This window comes from Triturus cristatus, chromosome 7 (assembly GCF_964204655.1).
Source record: "Triturus cristatus chromosome 7, aTriCri1.1, whole genome shotgun sequence".
Lineage (NCBI taxonomy): Eukaryota > Metazoa > Chordata > Amphibia > Caudata > Salamandridae > Triturus > Triturus cristatus.
Genome location: NC_140590.1, coordinates 1,204,332,449 through 1,204,358,252, shown reverse-complemented (window position 1 = coordinate 1,204,358,252; position 25,804 = coordinate 1,204,332,449). Strand labels below are relative to the sequence as shown.

Genomic DNA, 25,804 nt, shown 5'->3' with positions numbered 1-25,804 from the left:
TTACATTGAGAACATTCCATGTTGTGATTAGCATCTTTAACTAATTTACTAAAAGTCACTGATTTACTCTCTGGTAATGTTAAATATATTCAGAATCTTCATTACTGCTACATGTGTTCATACAGTTTTCACAACAATGTTCCCATTTATAAGAGACACCAAATATATTTTCAACTTCTACCCCTTCATCTTCCAGTAGCATAAGCATATACATTAAAAATTCCTGTGCATCTTGCTGGACATTTTCTTTAAACTGTGTACATCCAGAACATACATCTAAAAGATTTCTAACATCAGAAGCACTTTCTATTTTAGTTTTATCATTACTCAGCTTCTCATAAAGGATACTCAGCAGAGAACATAATCTTTTTTCATGATTTAGTAATATCTGTTCTTGCAAAATTTCTAGATAAAATAAAACATTCAGTACTACATTTGCATAGCAGTTGACACCAGAGCTATTTTCAAAATGACAACCAACAACCTCTTCAACACTGTCCTTTTTCTTTTTGCTTGCAATCACATCACTCTCTATTTGTTTACTCTTCTGTACATCCTCATTACAGATATTGTCAATTCTCCTTTTCCGAAAAACAACATGTTTGTCAAACACAGGATACTGACCTAAATGAGGAGCATAGCTTCTTCTTAATCTATTATACTCCTTCACACAATTTGCATCAGCACTAACTTTTGAGTCATCAAAGTCTATCATGAATAAACCAGATAATTTTTTCACGCGTGACAAAGCAACATATGCCATACCTTCTTTAAACACACTAGATCCAATGTTTACAAAAGCACTATCTACAGTTAATCCTTGAGACTTGTGAATAGTACAGCATATGCTAGAGAAAACGGAAACTGCTTCCTACGTACATATAAGTCTTTCACTAGCAAAAAACGAACTGAACAACGACTAATGTCTTTTACCTCTTCAATCTGATCAAATTTTATTTTTAAAAGTTAAATTCCATCTTTTTTCTGGTACTTTACAAAACCCATAACTTTACCCATAGCTCCATTCACTAAACCTTTTTCTACATCCAAATTACGTCTTAAAATTACTCTGCAATTCAAACATACATAAAGATTCTTTTTCAAACCAGCTGTTTTCGAAATGTTTTTCTCTAGAGAATCCAATTTAGTTGCCAATTTGCCTGTCAATATAATAGTTATTCCTTCATGTTGTATTTTATCCACAGCTTCCAGTTTTATAATGTCCTCATTTTCCAATTTCAAAAGTTCTTGGTTGAATATGGAGCACTCATGTAGTGCTGGCATTAAGCAGATTACAGTATTTTTCTCAGCAATTTTCTTGTATATTTTCTCTGGAACTATTTGTTCTGCTGGAAACAAATTACACAGCAATCGACTCTGTAAAGCTTTTCTGCCATGTTCTGTGAGTACACCAATTCTGATATCTTTGAGAATACTTGCATAATCCTCATCATTGGCTTGCCTCAGATTGGTAATGAGTTCTTTATACTCAAAGTATGTCCAAATATTCACATTACCTATACTTCCAAACGGCTTTTTCGTGTCTTCATGTGTAAGTGTATGGAATACTGGTAGTCCTTTAACTGGAGTAAGCTGCAAAAGATCCCCAAAAACTATGACGTGTTTTCCTCCAAATAACACGTCATAGTCTGTCTTTAGAATTTGCTGCATTCTTAAATGCACAAAGGCAAGCATTAAGTTCGATCTTTTGAAAATATCAAGGACCCCCTGTAAATATTTAGGTAAATTCCTAGGACAGGGTAACAAACACAATGAAGGGTATATTCCTAGGCAATTACATTAGATATAAACATAAGCCACTAGGTCAAGAGATATAAAACTGAAAACATAAGAAAAGCTGTTAATGAAAGCCAGTGTACCATACAATAATGAAGGTTAAAACATTTTTTTATTTATTATTAGCAATGTAAAATCATATAGTGTGTTTAAATTAATGAAAAACTTAAACACAATTCAATTTCTAAAAATGTACAAAGATAATCCATTGCCGCAACTTCATATAATGTTCATACTTTGATTCACTCTTATTATTTTATATTGTGTGCTTGAATAGACTTTTTTTGCTATTGTGTTTGTACACCTATTGATATTTGTTTAAAAGTTTGTTCTCTTTTAAAACTTATGTACATTTTTAGAAATTGAATTGTGTTTAAGTTTTTCATTAATTTAAACACACTATATGATTTTACATTGCTAATAATAAATAAAAAAATGTTTTAACCTTCATTATTGTATGGTACACTGGCTTTCATTAACAGCTTTTCTTATGTTTTCAGTTTTATATCTCTTGACCTAGTGGCTTATGTTTATATCTAATGTAATTGCCTAGGAATATACCCTTCATTGTGTAAGCATTAAGTTCGATACCATGCTTACCTCATCAATAATGAGAACCTTCATCTTCTTCAACACTCTTGAAACTTCAAAACATGCTTCTCCTGTTAACTTGTGGTATTGAATTTTGTTTTCATGCTCCACTGGTAACATTAGCAAACGATGTAAGGTAACTCCTTTTATGTTATACGCTGCTAACCCAGTTGGAGCAGTAACAACACAAGACAAAGTTGAATCCGTTTTGTTCTGTAGGTAGCTTCTAAGTACATTAATTAAGAAACTTTTTCCAGTTCCTGCTTGTCCACTGACATACATTCTGATTGGTTCAAAAGATGTGCATGAGCACTCTTTATTTTCATGTAGTAACCCGTGATCAAATTTTTTTCTGACTTCCTCATAAATTTGTTGTTGTTCATCATTCAGATGTTGTTCCAAATTTTGTAAGTTTATTAAATCTTCCTTTGCTTGATTCATAGCTGTTTCCACTTCAGTCATGGCTATTGCAGCTTCATTTTCTACGATTGGTTGTCCTAGAGGATCTTGACTGAACGTCTCAGAACTTTGACTGTCTTGAGAACTGTCTCTAGCTACTTCAGCTGCAATTGTTGCTTCTTGTTCAATTTCTTCATTTAACATTTGAACATAAGTTGTGAAAGTGCTGCATTCTATGCTATCTTTGCAAGCATTAAAGGAATCTTCATAGCTTTGAAATTCTCCTAGTAGTTCGTCCTCTGAACGCCATGGTTTAAATAGCTGTAAAAGTGCCAAGTAGTAAAATTCCTTTTTGTCAGTAGTGTCACAGCTCAGCTTCCGATGATTAATCAAACTTCCTTTTGTTTGCTTCACCAAACATCCTTCCACACCCGTGACTTTATATTTTCCATTGTTGATGTCTTCTGTGGCATTCCGTTTAAAAATGTAGTCCTGCAGCACTTCTTAGAGACACATGTTCTCAAGATGATGACTTCTTTGCGGGTAATATGTGTCCAACATGTTTGTTCTTAAAATGTCTGTACTTTCTGGTTCGTACTCAGCTAAATATTCAATTTCTTGAATAGATTTCAATTCCCGATTTCGCATTCCTGCAAGGCCTAAACTTTCCCAAATTATTCTTCTGGATTTGGAGTACAGACTTGAAGATGATAACCTATCTGAACATTCGTATGATCCAATTTCTCGATGCGATAACATCCTTAAACTGAAACTGTATAGCTTTTTACTGATAGTCTTCTCGTGAGAAATCTCTTCCCACATTTCTTTCAATTCCGCTTTCTCAGATTTTGTGATGTAAGATGTGACATACCGAGCAACAGCAATAGAATTGTCAGCTACATATTGAATATCCATGTTAGCATTCCACATGGATAAAATGACTGGGTTGTAGTCATTTATGTATTTCGACTCTTCTTTTCTTCTCAGGTTGTACGTATTTTTCGGCGATTTTCTTGTAATAGTATGTCGCACAGCTGAGATAAAACTGTTTACTCTTCCTTTTGAAAGAACAGGTCGTGGAAATCCAAATTGACATTTTGTGTAGAATTTAACTTTACTCTTGTACTTTCGTCGACAGTACTTTCCACACCGATGACTTTGGAAACGTAAAACTTGCTCTTTTAAGTTTATTTCTTCTGTGCTTTTAGGTATAGCACATCTTGCATATTCTTCAATGAAGGATAAAACTGCTTCATCAGCATCTGTTCCAAATTTTGGAGCATCCTTAATCCACAACAGCATATGAATATGAGGAGCACCTCTTGCTTGGTACTCTTTTCTCCAAAAGAAATCCACAACTTCTCCAAGAGGTGGATTTTTTTTATTGCAGATGAAGGACATCATAGCCTCAAATCTATGATTGAAATATCTGCAAACATCAACCGGATCCAAAGAGCACAATTCTCCCGCTGTCTTGAATTGGATTTTTTCAATGTTTGAATTTGCCTCTCGTAGAAAATCCAGTAAATCATCCCAAGCGTACTCAGCACAGCTTAGGGTAAGGAACCATGTAGGAGTTCCTAAATTCCGTAACATACATTTCAATTCTCCATGGCGTCGGTACCAATATTCATTAGTCCCACGCTGACAAGCCATCAAATTAATCAATTGAGATTCCAAATGATCATCTTGCTGTTCCACTTTGTTCATAAAATCCTTTGCTGACACATTATGTAGATGTACTCCAGTTTTTAAAATATGATTTACTGCATAAGATAGTGCATACAAGTCACTTTCAAATAAAAGATGGAACAAATAAGGAATACGTTGACGAAATCTTGGATCTTCTGCATATAATCTTGTAGTCCGATACTCGGAAGCAGGAATCTGTACTGGACGTTCATCATATCGTCCACCTTTTCCTGTAGGAAACAGCTGGGGAAAACAACGACCTTCCAAGCTCTCCTCCCATACACTCACGGGAGTGCCTTTTGCTTTTTTCATCTGAAACAGATCAATAGCATTTCCCATAACTTCTTTAGAATGAAGAGGATGTATGCTGAAATGTTCATAAATTTCTTCTTCTTTTGACTTATCCACTTTTTCAATTTGCCCAGTTGGTATTTCTGTGTCTTCTAGTAAAACTTCTTCATCTTCATCCATATAAATTGATTCATACCATTTATTATTTCTTTTCAAATATAAATTTGCTCTTTGTACTTTTCGAACATCTACCAGCTCCTGCCAAATTTTCTTATTCTTTGTAGGTACACCATTAACCAGAATAACTAATGGTTCAGTTTCCAAACTATCTGCATCAATTGTTTCAATATTTTTTTTCAAATCCAATGGCAAATAGACAACTCTTCCTTTTAAACCTCTTTGTAAATCTGAAGGAGGTAATTTACCTGTTTTGGGCTCCATACGCACTATGGTCTGAAACGGATGGACACATTGAATGAGTATAGACTCATACGTATTTAAATCAGAAAGTTCTGCAGGAATATCAAACAATTCTAAATTATTATGTACCGCTCTTGCTGGCATTCTATTTTCTTCTAACTTGTTATAACAGTATTTACAAATACGCTGATCTTCACCCAAATCAAAACAATTTTCCAGAAATATATATGTTGCAAAATCCTTCCACTTATAATTATCTTCATTATCACTTTTTTATAGAGATCAACATTCCTTGTTTGAATGTTATAATGGCTTCTCCGGCAACAAATACAAGTAATATTTGGTCTTTCGTTAGAGATGATAGTAAATTTTGTCATTTCATCTTCAAAATTTTTACTAACAGTGAGTTCTATATTCTCTTCCACATTTTCCTCAATAACTGTGTCATTTCCTGCACTTTCTTGTTCTGGACCAAAATAACAAAACTGAATATCATCAGTAACCTTCACTACATCTGATACAGATCCACGGAACAGAGCATTATTCAATTCATTTAACTTTAGTGCTGGACTTTTAGCAAAATACAATGTTCTCACAAACTTTCTCATTTCAGTATGATGTACTGCCAGCATCCTAAAATGGTGAAAAACACTTTGACAAACTTTCCTAGATAGACAAGCCAGAGAATGTCCTTGCAAGCCAGTATTCTCTCTCACTCTGCATGGATCTAGTCTTTGAAGCACCTTAATCTTCTGTTTAACACTTTTTTTACTATATTCTCTTAGAAAGTCACGTAATTTATCAATAGATTCCTGTCGCACAGTACAAATACTACTACAATTCCAAGTGTACACTGGGGCTTTAGGACGTCTCCCCATAACCTCATCGGCTATCACTTCTTCCTCATTTCTTGGAACCATTTTCTCCTTTTCCATTACACAACCGTCTTTCACTTCATATGCTCGACCATTGGTGTCAACTGCATGCAACAAACTATTACTTTGAAGATAACTCTCTTCATTAAAAAATGGTTCAGTACTTGAACTATGCTTCCATTCTCCTAAGAACACTTTACAAAAGTTATTTTTTTCACTAATCTTTTCCTTTTGCTTTGTGACTTCATTGCTTTGACTAATTTATCTAATCTATGCATCCTGTTCAAAATTAAAATGAATAGTTTTCTTTTTATTTCCAAAGCCTTTGTAACAATAGTTTCAATATATTTCTTTTTCTTCACTCTTCTCTGAAACATTTTTCGACAAATGTTTTTAAAATCTATTTTTCGTACTACATCTCTCTTTCTTACTTCTGATTCTACATTAGCTTTAATTATTTTTTGATGACACTCTTGTTGTTTTGTACTTAAAACAGTATTTGCAGTGGATATATTTTTAACATTTTTTCTTTGTTTGAAGATATTTTTAAAAAAATCCTTAGTCTGCTTACCAGAAGACTTTTTCTTTTTTCCAACATGAGGTCCTTCAACTATTTTTTTTTGTCCAGTTGTCTTCAAATATAGATGTTGTTGCTGTTCTTTTCTCTTTCTTGATTTTATAGGCATATTTGATGTATTTCAGTGTTGTTCATCAATACCTGAAAGAAACTAAAAAAAAAATACCTTTATGTAATTTAAATATATTACTATATTTTTTTTGAGCTTTTCAAATCCTATCATATGAGCTGTCCCTTTCCTACAACTGCGAGTGTTACACAATAAGAGGTACACAAATTAAATCTCTGAGAACAATTCCTGTGTGCACACAGACTCATGGTGTGATACTAGACATAAAACAATATTTAATTGGCAATTTCAAAGCCTGACAACCTGACACATTTTCCTTATAGTTTAAAGAGACAGAAAAGAGCACATGTCCTAACAGCTACTTGAGAACATCAGCATGTGTTACCTGGGTGAGTAATTAGACTAGAGCAAAGGAAATGAGCCTTGGTGACGTTGAATGTGTTAGCGTTACACACTGCTATCTTTAATACCACACAGTGCTAAATAGTAATCATGGGAGTGTAGGAGAAGCTGCTGCCTGTGTGCTAAGAGTGTGTTTCTGGAGACTGTGTATTGTCAGGTGCAAGAGAGATCTGCATTGACGCTTGCACAACTGCATGAAAACTGCAGAGATGTATGTAAGAGTGCATGTGTGGTAAGGATTAATTGGAGTTTGAACATGTAGGAACTACCTCACCCATTGCAGGAGTGGAAGGAAAATCAACCATGTTGATTTCAAATGTGTTAGCATTTGCCTCTCATTTCTGAGATATAGATTTCTGCAGAGTGCTAACCATCACAGTTGAACAAAACAAGCTGCCCCTTTCCTGCGAGTGCAAATCTTACAGACCAACAGCAACACAAATTAAATCTCTGAGAACAATTCCTGTGTGCACACAGACTCATGGTGTGATTCTAGGCAGAAAACGATACTTGATTGGGAATTTCAAAGCACATTTACTACTATGGTTCAGTAAGTGATAATTACTGTGACAGCCTGACACATTTTCCTTATGGTTAAGAGAGGCAGTAAAGAGCACATATCCTAACAGCTACTTGAGACCATCAGCATCTGTTACCTGGGTGAGTGATTAGATTACAGCAAAGGAAATGAGCCTTGGTGACGTTGAATGTGTTAGTGTTACATACTTCTAACTCAAATACCACACAGAGCTGAGTAGTAAGCATAGGAGTGTAGGAGAAGCTGCTGCCTATGTACTAAGAGTGTGTTTCTGGAGACTGTGTATTGTCAGGTGCAAGAGAGATCTGCATTGACGCTTGCACAACTGCATGAAGACTGCAGAGATGTATATAAGAGTACATGTGTGGTAAGGGTTAATTGGAGTTTTGAACATGTAGGAATTACCTCACCCATTGCAGGAGTGGAAGGAAAATCTACCATGTTGATTTCAAATGTGTTAGCATTTGCCTCTCATTTGTGAGATAGTGATTTCTTCTGAATGCTATCCATCACAATTGAAGAAAACAAGCTGCCCCTTTTCTGCGAGTGCAAATCTTACACAACAACAGAAACACAAATTAAATCTCTGACAACAATTCAAGTGTGCACACAGACTCATGGTGTGATTCTAGGCAGAAAACGATATTTGATAGGCAATTTCAAAGCACATTTACTACTGTGGTAGAGTAAGTGATAATTACTGTGACAGCCTGACACATTTTCCCTTATAGTTAAGAGAGGCAAAAAAGAGCACATGTCCTCATGGTGTGATTCTATGCACAAAACAGTATTTCTGGGTGATACCAGTACACCTTAACTTATGGTGAAGACATACTCCATAATATCTTACAAGTTAAAGGCAGATAGATAAATATATTCCAAAACATAAAATGTAAAACACAACTTTAAAAGTGGAAGGAAAATCTACCATGATAATTTTTAAATGTGTTTGCATTTGCCTCTCATTTGTGACATAGTGATTTCTGCTGAATGCTAATCATCACAGTTCAAGAATGATTTGTCTATATGCTAACCGTCACACTAAAAAAAAAAAAGCTGCCCCTTTCCTACAACTGCAAGTCTTACAGAACAACAGCAACTCAAATTAAATCTCTGACAACAATTCCTGTGTGCACACAGACTCATGGTGTGATTCTAGGCACAAAATAGTATTCCTGGGTGATACCAGTACACCTTAACTTATGGTGAAGACATACTCCATAATATCTCACAAATTCAAAGCAGTTAAATATCTTCCAAAACATAAAATGTAAAACACAACTTTAAAAGAAGAATCAAATTTCTATTATTTATATCAAAATGCAACATATACATCCCCTCTCAAATTCATAACTCACCTTTAAAAGTAGTTAGTTGTGAAAGAAATATGGCACTCACACAGCAGATTACACACAGCAGATAATCAGAGCTGATAATCAGAGCCAGAATCTGTGATCTGTACTCCTCTCACCAGAACCAGTAAATGGCAAAGTTCCCCTCTCTTTTTTCACACATATACATGTTCACTTCAAATCACATTGCTTCCCACATTTTTTCAAATGGAAACACACATTTCTATTGGTTGCAAATTTCAACCCCTTCCAAATGATCCCTACCCCCTACATGACTTCTACCTCCTAGCATAGCAACAGGTCATGGAACACTGGTGTGAGCAGAGAGGTCAGAAGTTCAGCACACAATGTTTCTAATCCAAAGAGCAAGAGTGCTTGACTTTTCAAACCTAACAGCAAATCCAAACTAATGATCTCTGGGAACACATTTTTCTGAACCAATACAACACATGCTTTTAAAAATGTAAACATACAACCTAGTTTTTAGTGTTGAATGGTTTGAAACAGCCAATGAGTTATTTCTATTTTAAAAAAAGTATATAAGCCTCCTTTTTACAACTGTCTTTCTTTTCATATTGCCATTCTACTGAAAGACACCTTCTGAGTGCATCCAGATCTCCTTGAAAGACGTTCACAGTGTGGATTGTAGGTCATAGCTATGTCTTCTGGAGTGAAAAGTATGCATAAAAAGAGGTATTGTCAAAGACCTTGCTTTGCCAAATGTAGACATTAAATGGATTGGTCAGAGAGGGTTAAAGTGGCACCAATTAATGCCTTTGGTGAAATCTTTCTACATCTTCCACAGCCTAACCTTATAATTGTGCACTGTGGTGGAAATGACCTAGGCACTTTAACTGGGGTAGGTCTGGAAATGCTTATTAAGGACACCTTTGTGCAATTGATGTCACTTTTTCCACAAACTGCCTTTGTATATTCTAATATATGCCAAAGGCAAAAGTGGAACTGGTCCAACCAACATTGTCCACAGATTGAAAAAGCAAGGAAACATGTCAATAAGTCTGTTTCTGCTTTCCTCAGAGACTATGGTATGGGTTCTATATACCACAACAACTTGCGTTACAACATGCAAGGCATTTATAGAGGAGATGGTGTGCATTTTACAGATGAAGGGAACAGAGTCTTCCTCTTGAACTTCGAACTGTGCATCGGTACTTACTTGTAGGCACAATAAAACACTCAATGAACACAACGGCTCTTTTTAGAGCCACCTAACATCTAAACACTTAAACTTGATTTTTAATTCTATTTTTTTTACAAATTTATTCCGCCGTGCGCGCACGGTGCGCGCACCCCGCGATTTTTATTAAAAAATGTAAAAAACATTTTTGGCCCTTCGGGGTCCTACTGTGACCCCCTAACAAAGGCTAGGCGGTCAGGAACTCCCTATTCTGCCCCCTGTTCACGTTCTCCACCTTTCCTTTTCAGTGCGACAGACAAAATGGCGGCCGACACTTCCTGATTTCGACCGATTAGAATGTTTACTGACATCTATCCGCCAATCAGAATTACGCTCGCTCACGGCACCGTGCGTGCACAGTGCTTGCACCGTGCGCGCGTATAGATATTGATATGCTTTTAAATGCTATTTTCTCAGGAAATACTGAACAGATTGACACCAGACCTGCAAAAGGCACTTCCCTGACCTGAGGACTACCTCTCTGCCAAATTTCAAGTAATTCTGTTCAGCCGTTCGGGCTGTACCTTCGACTAAAGGTCCTATGGGAAAATGCATGGGGAAAACGCTTTTTGGGACCCCCCTTTTTTCTCGGCCCCTGCTTGATGAATCACCCCGAGACTTTCAGGGTAGGAGCTGAACGGAGCGCCCCATTTGTTTTGAAAATTTCGTGAGGATTCGTCAACCGGCACCAAAGTTATTCAAAATAGAATGTTGAGGTTTCCTATGGAAAAAAAAATCCTAACTATAACTATCTACTGGCGACCACCAGTAGATTATATATATATATATATATATATATATATATATTGACTGAAAAAAACCATAGGTTTCAGGGGTGTTATAGTTAGCTGGACATTTCCCTCGTACAAAATCCTAGAAATTTCTCCGTTATAGTTAGTTCAGGTAACTATAACTCGTGTGCCCCCGCAATGCACTGCTGATGACGTCACATATTACATCACTCATGACATGGTCAGTGACATCAGTGATGACATCACTCTTGACATCTCAAATGACACCATTGATGACATCACTGAGTGATGTAATATGTGACATCAGCAGCAGTGCATTGCGGGGGCGCACGAGTTATAGTTACCTGAACTAACTATAACGGGGGAATTTCTAGGGTTTTGTACGAGTGAAAAGTCCAGCTAACTATAACGCGGGAGGGAGCATATTGAAGGGGAATTAATTCCCCTTCAATACTGAGGGTCCCTGAGGGCCAACTAGTCCAACATTTATCTCCAGTATGCACCAAGGAGCTGCGTTGCAGACAAGTGTTCTGAGGCCACGTCCCTTTTTACACCTCTCTGCAACACAGCTCTGTGGTGCTTACTGGAGGTACCTAGTGGGCTACTTGGACCCTAGGGACCCTCAGGATTCAAGGGGACTTAATCTCCCAACTTAAAACAGACACAGGGCGCATTTACACAGTGGGGAAGGGAGGGGGAGGGGGCGGGGCCTGAGGTGACGTGTGCAAACACGCCCTGTGGCGTGTTTTAAGTTATGGAAATAATTCTCCTTCAATCCTGAGGGTCCCTGGGGGCCTACTAGCCCAACAGGTGCTTCCAGCAAGCACCACTGCGCTGGGTTGCAGAGAGGTGGAGTAGGCCGTGCCCCTCTTTACATCTCTCTGCAACGCAGCTCTGTGGCACTTACTGGAGGTACCTAGTAGGCTAGTTGGACCCTAGGGATCCTCAGGATTCATGGGGACTTAATCTCCCAACTTAAAATGGCCACAGGTCGTGTTTGCACTCATGTCATCTCAGGCCCCCCTCTCCCTTCACCAGTGTGCAAACGCACCCCTTGGCACATTTTAAGAGGTAGTTTTAATCCTTATGCCCTAATATAAACTAGGGGCTTACAGAGGAGGTCATGCTAATCACAGGGGGACCCCAAAGCATAGTGTTCCCTAGTGTATGCAGGTGTTTTCACTGTGTTCTCCGTGTCTTTTAGAATAGCACAGGCTCTAGGCCTGGTTAGTTAGACTCAGTTACCACCAGTATCCATCTGAAAAAGTTGAGGGTACAGGAGGAATTTTCATCTGTTTGTTCTTTCTGCACGTTTTCATTCTTTCTGCACTTTTCTTCGTCTTTGAGGAATTCTGTTGCTTCTTTCTGCATTTCTGTTTTTTCTTTCTGTGCGTTTTTTCTTCTTTCTTCACATGTCCCACCTCTGTAGGCATAGTTAGAAATTAGCATTTAAAAAACCTTTGAAAATCACTGAAAAAAACCATAGGTTTCAGGCACGTTATAGTTAGGAATTAGCATTTAAAAAACCTTAGAAATTCACTGAAAAAACCATAGGTTTCAAACACGTTATAGTTAGAAATTAGCATTTAAAAAACCTTAGAAATTCACTTAAAAAAACCACAGGTTTTAGGGAAAGTTTTAGTTAGTTGGACATTTCACTCGTACTAAACCAGAGAAATTCCCCCGTTATAGTTGGTTCAGCTAACTATATCTCGCACCCCCGCAATGCACTGCTGATGACGTCACATATTATATCACTCATAACATGGTCAGTGACATCACTGATGACATCTCAAATGACATCACTGATGACATCACTGATGACATCATCCATGTGATAATTTGATGCATCTTCTCACACCCTAATATAACCTTTGATACACCCACTCCAAATTACAGACTGCCATTCTCAAAACCATAGACACTCCAACACCAATAACTACATACCCACTCACTGATTCTTAGGTCTACACACCCATCCACTCACTCACCCGTACAGTCACTCATATTTATGGTCACTCAGTACAGGACTATCATATGCACTCATACACCTATATAGACACTCACACACTGCCACTCATCCATAGAGGTACTCACACACCTACTCAGTCATGCAAATAATTAATCACACTGCCATTTACTCACCGATTCAGTTATACACACACCAGCTCAATTACTCATACAAATACTAGCACAATCTTACACTCTTATACAATCAATGATACAAGCACACACTCATCCATACAGCCACTCTCACAATTACACATTCTCACTTATAGCCATTTATATACTCTAACACACATATATACTGCCTTTCATATATGTAGTTACTTACACATGCACCACAGAAATATACATTCACTCATTAACACACCCTCACACACACTCACCCACCCATACAGTCCATCACAGATGCACTGTTGAAACCATGCACCCAGTGAATCACCCACTCATACATCCATGCACAGAGTCACACACACCCCACCCACGCAAACACTCAGGCACCCATACAGATACTCAGACAACCAATCTATTACCCATATAGACACTCATATAGCTATTTGCAAACCCATGCAGCCGCTTACACACCAACAGACGGACAGATACAGACATTCACACAGCTTAGTCACTAACAAATGCATTCAGTAACATACGTTTAATCACTCACTTATAGAGTCAGTCCCGCGCCGACTAAATCATCCATTAAGACACTTATACACCCACTCATTCTTCAATATGCCTTTCCCTATATATATTAAACATATTTAAACTTTACAGAAACACACAGTCACTGGATGATGTCATCAGTGATGTCATCAGTGATGTCATTTGAGATGTCATCAGTGATGTCATGAGTGATGTCACTGACCATGTCATGAGTGATGTAATATGTGATGTCATCAGCAGTGCCTTGCGAGGCGCGAGTTATAGTTAGCTGAACTAACTATAACGGGGGAATTTCTCTGGTTTTGTACAAGTGAAATGTCCAACTAACTATAACTTTCCCTAAAACCTATGGTTTTTTCAGTGAATTTATATATATATATATATATTCACTTAAAAAACCATAGGTTTCACACATGTTATAGTTAGCTGGACATTTCACTCGTGAAAAACCAATGAAATTCCCCCGTTATAGTTAGTGCAGGCAACTATAACTCACGCGACCGCAATCCTCTGCTGATGATATTACATCACTGTATTTAGTCACTTATTCACCCATGTCTTCTTCCATTAATCTTTAGCTATACATATATTACAAATATTTATTTTTCAGAAAGACACATATGTCATCAGCAGAGGATTGTGGTCGCGTGAGTTATAGTTGCCTGCACTAACTATAACGGGGGAATTTCATTGGTTTTTCATGAGTGAAATGTCCAGCTAACTATAACATGTGTGAAACCTATGGTTTTTTAAGTGAATTTGCAAGGTTTTTAAAATGCTAATTCCTAACTATAACGTGTGTGACACCTATGGTTTTTTCAGTGAATTTGTACGTTTTTTTAAATGCTAAGTTATTAATATATATATATATATTTTTTTATTTTTTACCGTGCGCGCACCGTGCTTCGCGCACCGCGCGTCCACTTTACGCAGTTTGGACCGTGCGCGCACGGTGCGCAACGTTCGCGGAATTTTTTCCGTTTCCACCATGCGCGCACGTTGCGCGCACTCCGTGATTTTTCGCGAAAAAAATTAAAACTTTTTATGGCCCTTGGGGGTCCTTCTGGGACCCCCTGACAAATGCTAGGGGGTCAGGAACTGTCGAGCCTGCCCCCTTTTCACGTTCTCAACCTTTGTTTTTCACCCCCTCAGAGTGCGAGAGACAAAATGGCGGCCGACACTTCCTGGTTTTGACCGATTCGAATGTTTACTAAGATCTAACAACCAATCAGAATTGCGCACGCGCATGGCAGGGTGCGCGCACCCAGGGCGCACGGTGCGCGCGTATAGATATATATATGCTTTTAAATGCTATTTTCTCAGGAAATACTGAACAGATTTACACCAGACCTGCAAAAGGCACTTCTTTGACCTTATGGCTACCACTCTGCCAAATTTCACGTAATTCTGTTCAGCCGTTCGGGCTGTAGCTGCGACTAAAGTCCCTATGGAAAAATCCATGGGGAAAACGCGTTTTGGGACCCCCCCTTTTTCTCGGCCCCCGCTTGACGAATCCCCCCGAGACTTTCAGGGAAGGAGAGGAGCGCCCCATTAGTTTTGAAAATTTCGCGAGGATTCGTCAACCGGCGACAAAGTTATTCAAAATAGAATTTTGAGATTTCCTATGGAAACTCGGTCCTAACTATAACTATCTACTGGTGTATATATATATATATATAGATATATATATACACTTAAACACACATATGTGTGTCTATACATATGTATAAATAAGTATACATATGTATATATGCATATATATGTGTGTGTATGTATGTGTGTGTGATTGTGTGTGTTGTGTGTGTTTGTGTGTACCTTGTCAGTCACCCACTGGCCACCTCCTCACTCCAACCTCAACCAAATGTTTAAAACAAACCTGCCATACTGCCGTCACCACCTCCCTTTGCAACACCTTCCCATCACTTTAATACAGAAATAAATGCCTGGTATCTTGTCCCCCTCCCTGCCTCCCTTGTACCTGGCATTCCACCAACATCCCACACCAACACTTAACTTTCTCTCCCTCCCTCATCTGAGTATAACACATAGGTAATCCCTAGATTCCTGCCACTATGCCCACCAGAGGCGTTTTCGGGAAATGGCAAAGTGGGCCTTTGCCCTGGGCCCCCATTTTATAAGGAGCCTCCTGGGAAAGTGAGAATTCTCTCCATTTGACCTCTGTTAATTCTTTTGTCTATCTAAGCTGCTCTACCTCTTGGCCTCCCTTTACTTTTGACTCAGTCTCTCTACCCAGTGTCATGTTATGTATTTGGAGGCTTATTTACAAGCCCCTTGCGCCACCGGTGTGTCACTTTTAATATGGGAAAAAGTTATGTATCAGTGGCAGAAGGGACTTGCGAATAAGCCCCCTGGGGTCTGGGGCAAGACCTTTTTCAACCTTTTGGGTGTGACTCTGTTAAATCTACCAAATGAGTTAATATAGTTATCATCATGTATGATTGTATTAGTTGGTAAGGGATAATACAATTCAAATGTGTTCTGTTCTGAGGCCCCTAAAATATGTCCTACCTGGGCCTCCAAAATCCTTAAGATGACACCATGCCCCAACCCTCTCTAATAATTCCCTCTTGCTCCTTATGAAGCTGTGTTCTCCCTTCTGAAAGTAAAAGCAGGAAGCGACTGAGAACTTAGAGGCTTTGCCACAATTGGTGTCAATGTGACCTGTAATCCCTACTGTCAGGCGAGGAGATGATTAGCAATAACAGTGTCGGTAGTATGCAGTGCTCCAGCCCAGGTCCCCTCTCCCCTTGCATGCTTGTGCAGACCCAGGAAAGGCTACAGCAGATTACAGACATTCCCACTATTATTTCCAGGGCCCAGTATTTTACTGCTGTCACATCGGAGCATTGAATGACCAGGTTTTGAAATCAAAGTGTGCAAGGAGGAAGCCACATCATATATCTACTGCTATGATTGCCTGCACCATTATCCAGCGGAATGGGAGCTGGTAATGACTCTGAGTGCAACTGTGTAGAGACACCCACAACTGTGTAGAGACAGTCACACCCCACCCCACCTTCACTACTTGCCTCCTCCGAATCTGATAGTATGTATCCAAGTCAACCCATTAAGACTTTAATGCAAAATATGAAGGTCTTTCACAAAATATGTGTTATTTTTCTTTTAGCATCCTTTATATGGATTTGGATCAATACCAAAGCCTTCTTGCCATGGTTTTTGCAACCAAGGAAATTAACAACAACCCTGATATTCTACCTGATGTGAAACTCGGCTTCAAGATATATGACTCTTGTTTTGCTGAAGCAGGAGCAATTGTGGGGACTTTCGGGATGCTATCAGGTCATCGGGCAGCTATCCCAAACTACAGATGTGCCACCAAACCTAAAATATCTGTTCTCATTGGTGATGCACCATCTACAACTTCCATTGCTACAGCCAGAATCCTTGGTATCACCAGGCATCCTCAGGTATGATAAGCCATTGAATTTTCTAGAAGATGTAGTAGCATCTCATAGTACTTAGTCATTTGTCTTAGTTGCAATGGTGTAGTGAGCATGTTCACACTCACACACACAAGGAGATGTTTATAATCATAAAGTTCTCAATACCTTTGTAAATTATTCACCTAAATTGTGAAAAGTCCAAAAAGGATGACATTCATTGTTATATAGATCAGGGCCAAAAGTTTGTTCCCTCTTATTACCTTTTGAGCTCACTTATTACGCAAAATGCCACTGTTTCTTCACTGTGATGACTAGTAATAATCACTGGAAGTGCCATTTGGCCGACCTAGCAGGAGCAGTGGAAGGTTGTGAGCCCCAAGGAGTTCCAGTAAAAGAAGTTGGACCCTAACCCTCACTTTTTTCCAAATTAAACACTGGAAAATTTAATTTGCTCATGCTCAATGTTTCCTCTCCTACGTGGACCGTTAATGAATTTAATGTTGAACAAGGTTGGTCTTAGTTATATTTCCAAGGCAACTAAATATAGGCTTTGTGGTTTAACCAGCATGAATATCAGTAAGCTTGTCAAATGTATGTATATAATTACCAAGAAGTTACAGTCCATGGAATAACGCTGAATTGCTCTTTTGAGATAGCTGATTACCCAGGTAGTTGCATAAAGTTTATACTTTAGACTGTGACCCTAATCATAGTCATTAGTTAGGGCCTGATTTAGATGTTGTCAGAAATGGCAGTCCTTTGCAATTATGATGCAGTACTCTTTCACCCAGCCTGAATGTCCACCCTCCTGATTACAGACAGGCAGAGCATCAGTATGTACGTAGATGGTGGAGACTACTCTGTTTCAGTCACCAGAGGTTTGACCATGTGTCCGAACGCCCGACTTTGAGTGCGCTGACATATGACCAGTTTTACTTTTACACACAGCCACCATGGTGGTATGTGAAAGTAAAACTTTTTAAATTACCTCTATGCTTTGGGAAAACACTCCATGGCGATGAATCTCATTTTGTTTGTGAAAGTAAAACATTTTTAAATTGAAAGTGTGTTTTGTGCAGCACCATCATGTTGTCACAGAGACCCTTTCAATGCATTTACAGGAACTGCCATGCTATTAGTGTAGTAAATTCAAGACATGTTCGCTGCACCTGTGGGAATCTCTATATTTAGTGGCCGAAGTACCCTCACCATGGAAAATGCAAAGTGCTCCTCCATGGAGATGGTACTAACACCGTCTGCCACTATCTAAATCAGACCCTAACCTTTTAATGTTTCTGTATGACAAGTCCACTATTATTCCTTACACCTTGAAGGTATTCTGGCCTTAAGTTAGCCTACTTTGAGAAATTTCGTGTGATTGTGATTCTTAGATTGTTTTATGGATATAGATATATTATGATCCTTCTTTATTTTTTGCAATGGTAATATACTTTAGCTATACATTAAAATGAAGCTTACCATACATTTGCATCATTAAGGTGAAGTCTAGTAAGCCAGTCCCTTTCCTATATTAGCACCCGTTAAGAGGTGTACATTATTTTGTATATGTTTGAATATGCTTTTTAGAACTTCAACAGAAACCTCAGAATATTAGGTGTAAAGATTGAGGGGTTCTCCTCGCATTTTATTAACCAGAGAAATTGGTGACTTTAGCAACACATTATTCCTTGTACACTGCCAGTTTTCACATTTCCTTTTTCCCCTCACCACTCCTTTCTTCCATCCTATCATCCTATTTAGGGTATAAATATAATATCTCCATGTTTTTCCACCACCCCCTCTATTATTTGCTCCATCCCTCTTACTATCTCTCTTTCACTACCCCTGTTCTTACTTGAATCTTACTTTCCTCTTTACTCTTCTCTCTGCCTATCTCCTATTTTTTGCTCCAACCACTTTCAGGCCTGATTTAATTTCATGAGTAATCCTTGCCCCACCTTTGCTTCCTTCCCACACTTGCTCCTTCTTTCTCTATCTTTTTCTAGCTACCTTCCAACTCTACTTTCTCTCTTCTCCGCTTCTTGGTGCCCTCTTCTCACCCAGCTTCCTCTTTGTCACTGTAGTGTTTTTCTACCTGTTTCTGCTCATCTTCAAGCTCTCCCATCTTTGCTCTTAAAGGCACAGACAAATACCTCCAGAGGTATTTCATGTTAAACCACTGCTTGAGTAAGGGAGGCTGAAACTAGATACAATGTAGGGTCTAAAAATATGAGCAGGCTGGAAATAGATCCAGTAAATTACCATATTCCACAGGGGTGAAAAGGGTGAAGAGACAAGGTTCAATCTGGAGACTATGTATGGGTAAAGCCAAACAGTGGCCTTAGCAAAAGGTGTGTGACAGCTAATCGTCTACAGAATAAGAACTGGTCCAGCCCATTAAGGCTCTCATTTTAACCACTGAACCACCAATATTTGTATTTCTTTGTGATTTTTGTGTGGTATAACATCTCATTCCAGTCACTTTGAGGAGCTTTATGGTCCAGAAGTTTATAACAGATAACAACGTCCTAGGTATGCAACTGTCAGTGCTGTTAGCTGAGGTTGAGAATTTTGGGATCTCCAAATATTTGCACAAAGGCACATTGCACAAACAGAAACCATATGATATTTTTCCACAAAAAGTCTAAAAAGCAATCTCATGTGTGCCTGCTCAGCTCTATAAATGCCAGAGTTCCTTGCTTGCCAACTTCTGAAGACAGAGACCTTTTCAGATATACTTCACCAGCACGTGACACCGACAGAGCGAGACACCGAGCCCTGCCTTTAGAGATGCTCGTTGACCGAACATTGTGCTTATAGGCAAAAGGGGATGTGTGGTGCAGTCAATCTCAGGAACATTGTTTGGCTGTATTCAGGCTTGTATTTCACACTAATAAACACGCAGTTTGAACAAAGGAGTCCTAGGGAAAGTTTTAAAGACCACTAAAGGATTATATCCCCAAACAACTATTAACAGAACACAGAAATCCTAGGGTCTATGGACTACCTCTAAGTATTATTTAAACCTATGTGGTAGTAAACCTAACTGGAGAAAAGGTAATGTATTCAGTATGTATAAGGGCAGATCCCTTTAAGGACGAAATCCCTCACTCACCAATGGTGACATGCTTCATCATAGGGACTCTCCTCCCAAGGGAAAAACCTAGTTCCCTTGGGGGCTACAACCCCCTCACTGAGAGGGAGGAGCTCAGGGATGTTTTATCTCTAGTATTTAGGACTGACTAAGTCCACATATGATGAGCAAGGAAGTGTGAGCAAGGGTGCAGCGCAAAAAATAAAGTTAGTGAGTATGTGAAAATGGTGATAAGCTAAAACTAGCTAGGAGGCACCAAAGCCAACTTTAATCAAAAGGTGCCTACTGTCAGGATTAAAAAGCAGTACACCTGCAGTATGGATTTAGAACTGCTATGGTGTGGGTTTTAGGTGGTCAACATGTTTCAGCCCACGAAGACCAAAGGTGGATCGGGCTTTCGTCAGGACCTATTCAGAAAAACGCTACTGCACATGAATAAAGTGAATAAACTATACCAAAAAGGATATCGGGCCAATGCAATGTCATCAGCCTATATCTGAACCTGCATGCACCCGCAAAGGCTGGGTACAGGAGCTAACCTCTCGCCTGGCAACCGCTCAGGAAGGCAGCACCGCTCTACAAAAAAACGGGGTTTCATGATATTGTGGGGTGCGGTAAGAGTCATCAAAATCTCAGAGGATGATCGTATGGTAGTCAGACGCTTGTCATATCGATCATAGAAAGATAACCATTAGTATGGGGAGCTATAAATAATGAAAAAAAAGAAGAAGCGGGGTGAACCCATATATAAACACACACTACACATGTTTATGGGATTTAAGTAGGAGCTCCAAAGATACTAAACACTTAGCCTACTCCCCATCCATCTCACTAACAAGAAGTGGAGGTAACCACAACCTGTGTGTAGGACAAAATGGAGCGTCTAACAATCAGCATCCAAGTCCCAAAAGACAGCATAATTCGTTTAAACTATCGCGCTGATAGGCATAAAAAATGCTTGCAAACACTCACCTATCCGTCGGTACCGCTAGACCGGGAGAGCCTGCTGCTGGAGGTAAATGTTAGTACACGACCACGCTCTTAAATAGCCATTGTCGTAACCTCCTAATCGCGCTCAGGTGGAGATGGTAGTGTATATTGTCACGCATGCCCAGTGCAAAATGTAATACAACGCATGCGCGGAGTCAAAACACCGTTTGTTCAGGATGACAGCAACGGTGCTCTATTGCGCAGGCCCAGAGAGTCCTAATAGGTCGTATGAATGAAATAACAGAGGGGCCGTGTTGCGACCTGGCTACCCACGCGTGTCCTCAATGTTATGAAATAAATACCCTGCAATGGTGAGGACACACACGTCAACCTCCGAGTCTAAGAGGAGATTGACATCGTGGCTACTTGGGGGGTGAAGACTGGTAACAAAGGCAATATTCAAACCTAAGGGAGTGCATTGTATGACTCAGAATTTATACACGCAAAAGCGCCATGTACAGAAATGGATCTATGGGCAAAAGAAAGATCATAAACTAGGAAATGGACCCATATGATGGATATGCGGGCGCTCCGTATAGAAACACGGAGTACAGGAGCAATCATGTACCCTCAAGAGAGGTAGGGATGTTGAAGTAAACCCATGTCAATGACTACGTGTATTGAACAGACCCACAGTGAGTGACGCAGCAAAACAGTATATCAACACAGTGGGTGAGTGTAGTCAATGAACCACAGATGCAAAGATAGCAGGGATGTTCACCCCGAGGTGCACTAGAGTCCATAGCTAAATAAAAGCACAAGGGCCAGCAGACCAAGGGCACTACAAACAGAAGGTAATACCAAAAATGGCAGGAGACCTCACCCGGAGGAAGTGGCACCTGAACCTGAGACACATCAGTAGTGTTAAAGTGACACCCAGGGAATGTCATCATTTAGACCAGACTTATCAGTATCCAATTTGTAAACCCATAGTTGTTCTTTCTTGAACAGAAAAGAAGAAATATCTGTCAAGTGAGTGGGAATGAAAGGGCGTTCTAACACAGTCCATTTCAAATCTTGGGGACTGTGTCCAGCCGTCACAAAGTGTTGAGTCAATTTTGAGGAAGTTTTCTTGCAGCGAATAGTGCTCTTGTGTTCCAGTATGCGTGTCTTCACCTTACGTGTCGTCATTCCAACATACCGGAGTAAGCAGGGGCACGTAATAAGGTAGATTAGATTGTTGCTGTTACAGTTTGTATGACCAGCCAGAATCCAAGGTTTCAAAGTCCCAATATCAATCTCGGTGGTGTGTGCGGTGTGTGCGCATGCAGCACAGTTGCCACAAGGGAAGTGCCCACGTACTCTCGGCAAGTCCCACAAAGTGTCTTGATGATGTTTCTTATTCTCAAGTGGGCGGGTATGTACAAGCCTATCCCTGATGTTGGTACTGCGTCTAAAAGCAAACAAGGGACGAGGTAAAGGGGTCGTCCCGATAGTGAGTATCTTCCAGTTTGCCAAAATGCTTTTCTTGATCTGATTCGAAAAGCTACAAAATGTATTGACACAAGTCAGTCTGTTCGTCGTTTCTTTCGGACTGCTCAGTTCAAGTAATGCAGCCCTGTGGTTGTTCGCTGCACGTTTCAGAGACTGTTTTACCAACTTTTTGGGGTAGTGTCTGATCACCAGCTGATTGGACAGTACTCTAGCATGTTCGTAGTACTTGTCCGTCGTAGAGCAGTTCCTCCTAATTCGCAAAAACTGCCCGAAGGGCAGATTTTGGCGCAAGGCTTTGGGATGGAAACTGTCATATAGCAAAAGTGAGTTTCTTGCCATTGGTTTTTTGTACAATTCGGTGCGAAGGCCGCCATCAGCCGGAAAGATCAAAACATCAAGAAAAGGCAAACTCACTCGGCTGAACTCACAGGTGAACCTCAGAAAGGCGTTACGGGTGTTTAACCAAGCTCTAAAATCAGTGATGGAAGACAACGACCCTGTCCATATGACAAAAACATCATCGATGTACCGTCTCCAACAACGTATGTGATGTCTGTATGGGTTGAGAGGGCACAAAATGTGTTCCTGTTCAAAAATATGGACATAGAGGTTCGCTAGGCTTGGAGCGAAAACACTGCCCATAGAGGTTCCGGACACTTGTAAGAAAAGCTGTTCCTCAAATCTGAAAAAATTCTCCTTCATGGCGATGCGGGCACAATTCATAATGAAGGACACAGGAGTGATGGAATCAGGGGCATGCTCCATAAGCAAATCCTCAATCTTGGCTAAAGTCTCATCTTGAGGAATGCAGGTGTACAGCGATTCCACGTCAAAGGAGACAATGAAATCGCATGACCATATGCAAATCAGTCTGACCCTGTGCCTCATGGGAACAGTCCAGCCCGAACTGCCCAGCCATGTCTTCCCTGGACCGAAAAGAATCATCCTGGGACCAGTTTCTGGCTAATCAGCCGTCATCAGCCAGGCTAGCTTGAATCCAGTGGCAAAGTGAGCAAGGGACCCACGTGTGGGCATACATTGCCAACTTAGGGTGAACAAAGCAAACAAAAGAATGATGGACAGGGCGCTGAAACTTTTCAGACTCTCACCCCCAGTGACAGATCTGGGTATAATCCATCATCATTCTTTGGCTCACTCTGCCACCGCAGTTCAGACATGGCCATATGCAAATCAGTCTGACCCTGTGCCTCATGGGAACAGTCCAGCCCGAACTGCCCAGCCATGTCTTCCCTGGACCAGAAACAAACATCCTGGGACCGGATTCTGGCTAATCAGCTGTAATCAGCCAGGATAGCTTGAATACAGTGGCAAAGTGAGCAAGGGACCCACGTCTGGGCATACCCTGCCAACGCAGGGCGAGCAAAGCAAGCACAAGGAGATGATGGAAGGAGCGCTGAAACCTTTCAGACAGTAACCCCCACTCACAGATCTGGGTTTAATCAATCATCATTATTTAGCTCACTCCGCCACTCCAGTTCAGACATGGCCATATGCAAATCAGTCTGACCCTGTGCCTCATAGGAACAGTCGAGCCCGATCTGCACAACCATATCTTCCCTGGACCGGAAACAAGCATCCTGGCCACGGATTCTGGCTAATCAGCCGTCATCAGCCAGGCTAGCTTGAATCCAGTGGCAAAGTGAGCAAGGGACCCACGTCTGGGCATACCCTGCCAACGAAGGGCGAACAAACCAAACACAAGGAGATGATGGACGGAGCGCTGACATTTTCAGAAACTCACCACCAGTCACAGATCTGGGTTTAATCCATCATCATTCTTTAGCTCACTCCGCCGCCCCAGTTCAGACATGGTCATATGCAAATCAGTCTGACCCTGTGCCTCATGGGAACAGTCCAGCCCGAACTGCCCAGCCATGTCTTCCATGGACCGGAAACAAGCATCCTGGGGCCGGTTTCTCGCTAATCAGCCGTTATCAGCCAGGCTAGCTTGAATCCAGTGGCAAAGTGAACAAGGGACCCACGTCTGGGCATACCCTGCCAACTTAGGGCGAACAAAGCAAACACAAAGAGATGATGGACGAAGCACTGAAACTTTTCAGACACTCACACCCAGTAACAGATCTGGGATTAATCCATCATCATTCTTTAGCTCACTGCGCCACCCCAGTTCAGAAATGACTATATGCAAATCAGTCTGACCCTGTGCCTCATGGGAACAGTCCAGCCCGAACTGCCCAGCCATGTCTTCCCTGGACCGAACATAATCATCCTGGGACCAGTTTCTGGCTAATCAGCCGTCATCAGCCAGGCTAGCTTGAATCCAGTGGGAAAGTGAGCAAGGGACCCACGTGTGGGCATACATTGCCAACTTAGGGTGAACAAAGCAAACAAAAGAATGATGGACAGGGCGCTGAAACTTTTCAGACTCTCACCCCCAGTGACAGATCTGGGTATAATCCATCATCATTCTTTGGCTCACTCTGCCACCGCAGTTCAGACATGGCCATATGCAAATCAGTCTGACCCTGTGCCTCATGGGAACAGTCCAGCCCGAACTGCCCAGCCATGTCTTCCCTGGACCGGAAACAAACATCCTGGGACCGGATTCTGGCTAATCAGCTGTAATCAGCCAGGATAGCTTGAATACAGTGGCAAAGTGAGCAAGGGACCCACGTCCGGGCATACCCTGCCAACGCAGGGCGAGCAAAGCAAGCACAAGGAGATGATGGAAGGAGCGCTGAAACCTTTCAGACAGTAACCCCCACTCACAGATCTGGGTTTAATCAATCATCATTATTTAGCTCACTCCGCCACTCCAGTTCAGACATGGCCATATGCAAATCAGTCTGACCCTGTGCCTCATAGGAACAGTCGAGCCCGATCTGCACAACCATATCTTCCCTGGACCGGAAACAAGCATCCTGGCCACGGATTCTGGCTAATCAGACGTCATCAGCCAGGCTAGCTTGAATCCAGTGGCAAAGTGAGCAAGGGACCCACGTCTGGGCATACCCTGCCAACGAAGGGCGAACAAACCAAACACAAGGAGATGATGGACGGAGCGCTGAAATTTTCAGAAACTCACCACCAGTCACAGATCTGGGTTTAATCCATCATCATTCTTTAGCTCACTCCGCCGCCCCAGTTCAGACATGGTCATATGCAAATCAGTCTGACCCTGTGCCTCATGGGAACAGTCCAGCCCGAACTGCCCAGCCATGTCTTCCATGGACCGGAAACAAGCATCCTGGGGCCGGT

General features: G+C 40.6%; 1 protein-coding gene across 1 annotated transcript in view; it reads left to right on the top strand.

The window, feature by feature from the left end:
- LOC146811602 (extracellular calcium-sensing receptor-like) overlaps window positions 1-25,804 on the top strand; it is a 724,241-nt gene that overhangs the window by 282,209 nt on the left and 416,228 nt on the right. The window contains exon 2 of the mRNA XM_085615081.1: window positions 16,770-17,070. Within this exon, the coding sequence (XP_085471207.1) occupies window positions 16,770-17,070 (301 nt within the window). The remainder of the gene's footprint in view (window positions 1-16,769; window positions 17,071-25,804) is intronic.